Here is a 9,390-nt window from a genome sequence, read left to right as displayed (position 1 = left end):
CTCCTCGTACACGCGCGCGTCCTCCAGCGCGAACTGCGGCCGCGGCGCCGACTCCAGCGAGCGGCGCGAGCGCAGCGACAGCGAGCGTCGCGCCCGCACCCCCGCCCCCGCCCCCGCACCCGCACCCGCCCGCAGCGGCGCCGGCGCCACGCCCCGCCGCGACTGCCGGTACTCGAGCGGCAGCACCCGCGCCGGGTAGCCGGCCGCCTCGAGCCCCGTCGGCGTGGCGCCGTCGACGATGAACACGCGAGGGAGGTCGCGCCGCATGCGGCGCACGGGAGCGTAGCGCGCCGGAGCCGGCTCGAGCGGCGCGGGAACACCCACGAGCACCCCGCTCCGCGGCGGGGGGGGCCGCGTCGACAGCGGCACGAAGTGCGGCGGCCGGGCGGCCGGGGCGCGCCCCCGCGGGCCGGGCGGCGCGGCGCGCAGCGGCAGGCCGTAGCGGAAGTAGCGGTCGCTGTAGGCGACGGTGGCGAGCGCGCCGCGCGACCCCGTCGGCAGGTCGCAGACGGCGCCGGCGACGCTCGGCGGCCGCGACCGCCCGCGGCGCCGCCGGCGCAGGAGGCGGCGCACCGCCTGCAGGCGCGGCCCGGCAGCGACCTCGTAGGGCTCGGCGTAGGTGCGGTCGGCGGCGGCGGCGGCGGTCGGCGGCGCGTGGCGGAGGCGGCGCGGGCGGCGTCAGTCGGCGAGCGGCGGGCGCGCTCGACGCGCCGCGCGCAGGTCGTGCAGCAGCTCGAACAGGCAGCCGGCGGACCAGGCCTGCGTGGGGCACGAGTCGCGGCAGACGGCGCCGCCGGGGCCCGTGAGCTCGGGCAGGCCGCGCCACGGGCCCCGGCGGAGCTCGGCGGCGGGCGCGGCGAGCGCGCGGTGCACGGCGGCGAGCGTCTCGGCGCGGCGGCCGGCGTCGTGCGCGAACGCGAGCCGCGCGCGCAGGTAGAAGCCGAGCGGCCACCCCCACTCGGGGCCCTGGTGGTAGTTGAACCCGTGCGCGACGGTCGGGTCGTCCGAGTTGTCCGAGTTGTCGTACTCGGGGCGGTACGACCAGTCCCCCGGATCGAGAGTTTTCAATCCGAGCGGGCCGAGGAGCAGTCTCTCGGTGTTGTCGAGCGCGAGCCACGCGTGCTTCGGGTCGAAGAGACCGGGCGCTATGGCCATGGCGACCGCGGCGTTGCAGCGCAGCTGGTAGTCGGCCCAGGGCTGCGAGGCGCCGTGCGAGTCCTTGTAGATGGCGCGGCGGTGCACCAGGTCGGGGCGCAGGTCCCGAGCGGAGGGCGCGGCGGGCACCCAGAAGTAGCGCTCGAAGGAGCGCCGGATGCGCTCCGCCCACTGCGCGTAGGTCCACGACGTGAGCGAGCCGTCCTTGTGCACTCGCGTCACGCCCTCGTGCGGGAAGCGGCCGACGCGGTGCAGCTCGGCCAGCCACGACACGGCGCCGTACGCCAGAGCCACCAGCTCGATGGCGCTCCCGTCCCTCGGCGTGGCGGGCCTCCCCCTCGTCCCGGCCCTCTCGGAGGAGCCCATCTTGTCCATCCAGGTGCCGCAGTTGGCGTCGTTGCCGCCGTAGGGGAAGCCGGTGTCGGGTTGGATGCCGATCTGCACGTTGAAGCCCTTGTCCGTCATGTGCGCGTCGATCTGCCGCCCGGCGTTGCGCTCGCGGAACACCAGCCCCTGCGAGGTGGTTCATTTTAAAGACTTTAGAGGGTGGGTGTTTCTATTCCGCTTTAAAAGTAAAAGTCCTGTAAAGATACTCGCCTGGAAGTGCACGGTGAGCGCCTCCTGCACGACGTCTGCGAGCGGCTGGTCGCGGGCGCCGGGCGGCGCGGGCGCGCTGTCGTCGCTCGGGAACAGCCGCGACACCGGGTCGGCCAGCAGCGCCCCGCCCTGCGGCGCCTCCGTCACGTACTAAAGATACTCGCCTGGAAGTGCACGGTGAGCGCCTCCTGCATGACGTCTGCGAGCGGCTGGTCGCGGGCGCCGGGCGGCGCGGGCGCGCTGTCGTCGCTCGGGAACAGCCGCGACACCGGGTCGGCCAGCAGCGCCCCGCCCTGCGGCGCCTCCGTCACGTACTAAAGATACTCGCCTGGAAGTGCACGGTGAGCGCCTCCTGCATGACGTCTGCGAGCGGCTGGTCGCGGGCGCCGGGCGGCGCGGGCGCGCTGTCGTCGCTCGGGAACAGCCGCGACACCGGGTCGGCCAGCAGCGCCCCGCCCTGCGGCGCCTCCGTCACGTACTAAAGATACTCGCCTGGAAGTGCACGGTGAGCGCCTCCTGCACGACGTCTGCGAGCGGCTGGTCGCGGGCGCCGGGCGGCGCGGGCGCGCTGTCGTCGCTCGGGAACAGCCGCGACACCGGGTCGGCCAGCAGCGCCCCGCCCTGCGGCGCCTCCGTCACGTACTAAAAACGACCAATATGTGAGCCTTCCCTTTCGCTTGTTTCCTCAAAGGACGTGATATGTAAGAGTAGGACTCCGAAACAAAGGAAATTGCCACGCGAAACGGCTCTATCGGCGGCGACGTACCTCGACGAAGCGGGCGCGGTTGCGACGCATGCGACGAAGCACGACTTCGAAGATCTTCTCGTGGAGCGGCATGATTTGTAAAAGAGTGGAGTCGTGGACTATTTTTTAACCTGTTAACTTCATATTTAACAGACATTTAAGACTTTCTTTTAACAAGTCTACATTGGAAACTGTAGGTCTCAAGTCTCTCAACGTTAAACAGAGATTGTGACCATATCATTGCATGACTATTTGTTTCATAATAATAATAAAAAACAAGTATACTTTACCTGTTTAATGGCCTGCAGCCACCACCAAACGGCGTCCCTGCAGTTGAAGCGCGCGTTGTTCCCGCCATCGAGCAGGTTCGGGATGAGGCCGTGTCTCAAACACGCCGCGAAACCGAGGATGTGCGCGCGGGCCTCCTGCGGACACGAGTCAATTCGAGAACGTGGTTATTCAATTTTTTTTACCCGACGACCATCGGCCTCCGGCTTTCCGGTTTCCCTTTTGATTTGCCAGATTGTATGGCTTTTATCAGCGTCTTCTTTTCCGCAGAGCAAAAGTTAGAGTTCGCAGGAGAGATTTGACCCGGAGTATTTCAATGGGAAGAATGAAGGGGCTCGATCGGCAAGGGGAAATATCGTAGCATAGTTTATCCAAACATGGGATGCACAGTACAGCACACACCTGGTATCTCCCCTGGAGCAGCAAGGTGCCGCGCAGTGCGATGAAGGTGTCGCGGCCCCAGCAGCGCGCGTAGCCGGTGGCGAAGTGCGGGAGGCCGGCGGACAGGGGGGGAGGGGGGGGGGAGGGGGCACAGTACAGCACACACCTGGTATCTCCCCTGGAGCAGCAAGGTGCCGCGCAGTGCGATGAAGGTGTCGCGGCCCCAGCAGCGCGCGTAGCCGGTGGCGAAGTGCGGGAGGCCGGCGGACAGGGGTGGGAGGAGGGGGGGGGAGGGGGCACAGTACAGCACACACCTGGTATCTCCCCTGGAGCAGCAAGGTGCCGCGCAGTGCGATGAAGGTGTCGCGGCCCCAGCAGCGCGCGTAGCCGGTGGCGAAGTGCGGGAGGCCGGCGGACAGGGGTGGGAGGAGGGGGGGGAGGGGGCACAGTACAGCACACACCTGGTATCTCCCCTGGAGCAGCAAGGTGCCGCGCAGTGCGATGAAGGTGTCGCGGCCCCAGCAGCGCGCGTAGCCGGTGGCGAAGTGCGGGAGGCCGGCGGACAGGGGTGGGAGGAGGGGGGGGAGGGGGCACAGTACAGCACACACCTGGTATCTCCCCTGGAGCAGCAAGGTGCCGCGCAGTGCGATGAAGGTGTCGCGGCCCCAGCAGCGCGCGTAGCCGGTGGCGAAGTGCGGGAGGCCGGCGGACAGGGGTGGGAGGAGGGGGGGGAGGGGGCACAGTACAGCACACACCTGGTATCTCCCCTGGAGCAGCAAGGTGCCGCGCAGTGCGATGAAGGTGTCGCGGCCCCAGCAGCGCGCGTAGCCGGTGGCGAAGTGCGGGAGGCCGGCGGACAGGGGTGGGAGGAGGGGGGGGAGGGGGCACAGTACAGCACACACCTGGTATCTCCCCTGGAGCAGCAAGGTGCCGCGCAGTGCGATGAAGGTGTCGCGGCCCCAGCAGCGCGCGTAGCCGGTGGCGAAGTGCGGGAGGCCGGCGGAGAGCGTGACGGAGGCGGGCGGCGGCGGCGGGTGCGGCGGGGGGAGCGCGGGGGAGGGCGCGGGGAGGTGCGCGCTCGGGACGGCGCCCGCGAACTGCACGCTGCACAGCGCCAGCGCGCGCGACAGCTCACCTGCACGAATACGAACAAGAATCACCTGTCAGCGTGCCGCGTGCCGTCCCCGCCATCCCTGTTATCATTGATTTACACTATTTTTATTATAGATTTAAGACTCGAACCTCTAGACGTATCTACCTTTTTAGGGTCGATTAACTTTTTTATGTCATCTCGTGTCCGAACGAGATAAAAAATAATATCTTTCAAATCTATGCGTTTTTGTAATTTAATTTATCACGTATGTTATAATGAATTAACCAAAAATTCAATCTAACTAGAACTTAAAAACGAACAGAATGATTTTAATAACATATGTAGATTTTTCTTGGTGACCCAGGTGAAATTTTTTGTCTTCAATACAAATAAAGCGTGTCCCTATCGCATATCGGCTTTGGTTTTTACTTAATAGTGTAAAAAATATATTTATTTATTTAAACTTTATTGCACGATATAAAATTGTACAAATAGAATAAGAAAAACCGTATTATTGTGTGCCCTTACAGGGTGTCCTGAACTGGCTATATAAAATGTAACACCTAATTATGTACATGACAATGCAATATACACTGTACCCGTATATACATAGCACAGGCCCCGGTCTTTTTGGGCTGTTACTGCACACTATGTCTTTAAATGCTGGCTTAAATTAAAATGTATAATTAGAAATAGTGAAAAGTTTTTTGTATATATTTAATGAATAAAAAATATTAAAAAAAATTAAAAAATATTGAATAAATGACTAAAAAATGACAAATGGCGTTCTTAATGCCTTAAGGCATTCTCTACTAGTCAACCATTTGGTCAAACAGAAACTTGTAGTTAGTGAGGGATTATAAACATCGAGATGAAATATATTATGAAACACAAATCCAGTTACCACCTATGTAAAACAATAAAACATAGTTATATATATTTTTTTTTGTAATTTATTCAGGAAACAAACAGTCACATACAGATAAGTTTAAACTTGCAGATATACAATAAGACCTATAGTTCTATTAATTATAACATACTGATATTGATAACAAGTAGAAACAGAGCTTGTTCGGCACTGCCTATAAATAGGAAGATACACAAAAGTAACAATATTATACACATACACATATAAATTGCACATTATAGATATTAGGTATTTCTATCTTATTTACGAGTTAAATGCTAAATGTCCGCTAACATTAATATATTGAAAAAAATATTTGTTATCATGTCCCAAAACAATGGCTCCTTTTAAGTCTCCTGACTTACCAAATTAATATGACTTACTTATCTCATCGCGCGCCGCAGTACGTGGCTAACGTGGCGCCCACCCGTCGTGACCGCTACTCACTGAGGCACCGTTAGTGTTTAAAAATGGAGACCGAAACATGTCGCGCGAGTGACTAAAAACACGTGAGTGAAACCGCTAAGTTAGTTATGAAAAAGTTGATCGACCCTTTAACACAATCGGACTTTAAATGCGGACACGATGCATCTTGGAACTGGTTTTACAGCTACAACCGGGAATAGTATTTGCAATCTTTTTAATCAGTACTTTCAATCAGTTTTCGAACCCCCTACTTCACCATTAGCTAACTTACAGTTCTGTTGCCAGAAGCGTGGTAAATCTAAGCAATGTCAACTTAAACCACGATGTAGTCTGCAAGTACCTGAGAGGGCTCGATACTAAGAAAGGAGCAGGCCCTGATGGAATACCTCCAATCTTTTGGCGACTCTGTCGGAGCCAGCTTTCCGAGCCTATTGCTGCGCTTTTTAACATGTCATTGCGTTCTGGTACTATGCCAAAGCTGTGGAAGCAGTCATTTGTTACTCCTGTTTTCAAATCAGAAAATAAACATGATGTACAGAACTATAGGCCCATTTCTAAACTCAACACAGTGCCTAAATTGTTTGAGAAAATTATTTATGATCAGATTTTTCCTGTTCTTAGACCCGTGTTAGTACAAGAACAGCATGGATTTGTTGATAAGAAGTCCACCGAAACTAATCTTTGTGAATACGTTGATAGAATCTTGTCTGGCATGAATGACGGTTACCAGGTAGATGTTGTGTACACCGATTACTCTAAAGCCTTTGACAAAATTTCTCATCCTATACTTTTACAAAAACTAGAGTCAGTCGGAGTGCATGGCGATCTCCTGCGCTGGGTTACCTCGTATCTGCGGGACCGATCTCAGGCTGTAGCTGTTAAGGGTTTCTGTTCTAGTTTTGTCCCTGTCAGCTCCGGCGTCCCTCAAGGATCTCATTTGGGGCCCCTGTTCTTTAATGTTTTTATAAATGACGTGACTTCCCATCTAAAATCTTCAACCTGCCTTTTATACGCCGACGACAAAAAGATACTGAAACTTGTTAAGAGCATAAGTGATTGTCTAGCTTTACAGGAAGACCTAACCCGACTGCATATATATTGTCAATTAAATCATTTGCACTTAAATATAAATAAGTGTAACATAATAACGTTCAGTAGAAAAAAAAAACAATTTATTAACTACGACTACCTTATAAACAACGTGTCATTATGTAGAGTTTCTACCATTAAAGATTTAGGTATTCATTTGGATAGCAAATTATTATTCAGCGACCACACCGACAACGTAATAAATAGAGCCTTTAGGTTACTTGGGTTCATCTTGAGAACTTGTAAAGAATTCAAAGAACCTATCACCTCGCTGACACTCTTCAACTCGCTAGTCAGACCAATTCTGGAATATGGATCAACAGTATGGAACCCTAGCTATAAATGTTATATTCATAGTATTGAAAGAATTCAAAAGAAGCTCATCAAACATTTAAAATAGAAAAACCTTGTCAACTCAACCGCTTAACCTGAATAAACTGGTGTCTCTTGAAAGCCGGCGCACATTAAAAGATCAAATATTTTTGTATAAAGTATTAAGAAATTTAATTGACTCCCGTTATTTGTTAAGTAGACTCAGCTTTAAAACTCCCCGCTTGAACACACGGCGTAGCGATAAATTATTTTGTATTCCCTTTACTAAAAAGAAATACAAATCAAACTCCTTTCTGAGCTTGCAGATTTAAATTTTCTCAAAAATTGATATATTTAATGACTCCTTGTCTAAATTTAAACGTGTCAAGTACTTTTGGTTTTAAATAAACAAACGAATTAAATACACTGTAACTTTACACTTAATTGCAAATTTAATGTATAAAAATAGTTTTATCTTCATTAATTTAGCCCCTGTCCTAATTCGACCCTCGTTGTTAATCTTTAAGTTTAGTTATCCCGTATTTTGTTTTTCTTTAATGAGCTATTAAGTGGTGGAAACTGTCCTGGTTTATGAATTATGTATAAGACACTAGTTATAAGAAACATGTACCGTTTGTGCCCAAATAAACATTAAAACAAATATAAAAAATCCAGATGTTGCCTACTTTTCCATTCCTGCTTCTGGATTTAGATGAAAATTAATGGGAAATTGGAATCGAGTAACAATGTACTATATCTATGTTACTTACCGGCGCGGCTCTCGGGCGTCATACGCGCTAACGCGGCGCGCGTCACCGCGTCGTGCACCGCGCGGAACGTCGCCTCCGCGTACGCAGTAACAATGTACTATATCTATGTTACTTACCGGCGCGGCTCTCGGGCGTCATACGCGCTAACGCGGCGCGCGTCACCGCGTCGTGCACCGCGCGGAACGTCGCCTCCGCGTACGCAGTAACAATGTACTATATCTATGTTACTTACCGGCGCGGCTCTCGGGCGTCATACGCGCTAACGCGGCGCGCGTCACCGCGTCGTGCACCGCGCGGAACGTCGCCTCCGCGTACGCAGTAACAATGTACTATATCTATGTTACTTACCGGCGCGGCTCTCGGGCGTCATACGCGCTAACGCGGCGCGCGTCACCGCGTCGTGCACCGCGCGGAACGTCGCCTCCGCGTACGCAGTAACAATGTACTATATCTATGTTACTTACCGGCGCGGCTCTCGGGCGTCATACGCGCTAACGCGGCGCGCGTCACCGCGTCGTGCACCGCGCGGAACGTCGCCTCCGCGTACGCAGTAACAATGTACTATATCTATGTTACTTACCGGCGCGGCTCTCGGGCGTCATACGCGCTAACGCGGCGCGCGTCACCGCGTCGTGCACCGCGCGGAACGTCGCCTCCGCGTACGCAGTAACAATGTACTATATCTATGTTACTTACCGGCGCGGCTCTCGGGCGTCATACGCGCTAACGCGGCGCGCGTCACCGCGTCGTGCACCGCGCGGAACGTCGCCTCCGCGTACGCAGTAACAATGTACTATATCTATGTTACTTACCGGCGCGGCTCTCGGGCGTCATACGCGCTAACGCGGCGCGCGTCACCGCGTCGTGCACCGCGCGGAACGTCGCCTCCGCGTACGCAGTAACAATGTACTATATCTATGTTACTTACCGGCGCGGCTCTCGGGCGTCATACGCGCTAACGCGGCGCGCGTCACCGCGTCGTGCACCGCGCGGAACGTCGCCTCCGCGTACGCAGTAACAATGTACTATATCTATGTTACTTACCGGCGCGGCTCTCGGGCGTCATACGCGCTAACGCGGCGCGCGTCACCGCGTCGTGCACCGCGCGGAACGTCGCCTCCGCGTACGCAGTAACAATGTACTATATCTATGTTACTTACCGGCGCGGCTCTCGGGCGTCATACGCGCTAACGCGGCGCGCGTCACCGCGTCGTGCACCGCGCGGAACGTCGCCTCCGCGTACGCAGTAACAATGTACTATATCTATGTTACTTACCGGCGCGGCTCTCGGGCGTCATACGCGCTAACGCGGCGCGCGTCACCGCGTCGTGCACCGCGCGGAACGTCGCCTCCGCGTACGCAGTAACAATGTACTATATCTATGTTACTTACCGGTGCGGCTCTCGGGCGTCATACGCGCTAACGCGGCGCGCGTCACCGCGTTGTGCACCGCGCGGAACGTCGCCTCCGCGTACGCAGTAACAATGTACTATATCTATGTTACTTACCGGCGCGGCTCTCGGGCGTCATACGCGCTAACGCGGCGCGCGTCACCGCGTCGTGCACCGCGCGGAACGTCGCCTCCGCGTACGCAGTAACAATGTACTATATCTATGTTACTTACCGG

The 9,390-nt window shown here is 55.4% G+C and overlaps 1 protein-coding gene across 1 annotated transcript in view; it reads right to left on the bottom strand.

The window, feature by feature from the left end:
* Positions 1 to 549: 549 nt before the first annotated feature.
* The window catches only part of LOC134742695 (glycogen debranching enzyme-like), a 52,166-nt gene continuing 43,325 nt past the window's right edge, over positions 550 to 9,390 (bottom strand). Inside the window, exons 22-25 of the mRNA XM_063675886.1 lie at positions 4,069 to 4,301; positions 2,788 to 2,922; positions 2,245 to 2,394; positions 550 to 1,668 (exon numbers count right to left, since the gene is read on the bottom strand). Of these exons, the coding sequence (XP_063531956.1) occupies positions 679 to 1,668; positions 2,245 to 2,394; positions 2,788 to 2,922; positions 4,069 to 4,301 (1,508 nt within the window). The 3' untranslated portion in view covers positions 550 to 678. The remainder of the gene's footprint in view (positions 1,669 to 2,244; positions 2,395 to 2,787; positions 2,923 to 4,068; positions 4,302 to 9,390) is intronic.

The sequence above is a fragment of the Cydia strobilella genome, chromosome 7 (genome assembly GCF_947568885.1).
Source record: "Cydia strobilella chromosome 7, ilCydStro3.1, whole genome shotgun sequence".
NCBI classification, from domain to species: Eukaryota; Metazoa; Arthropoda; class Insecta; order Lepidoptera; family Tortricidae; genus Cydia; species Cydia strobilella.
This window is presented reverse-complemented; position numbering and strand designations above follow the sequence as displayed.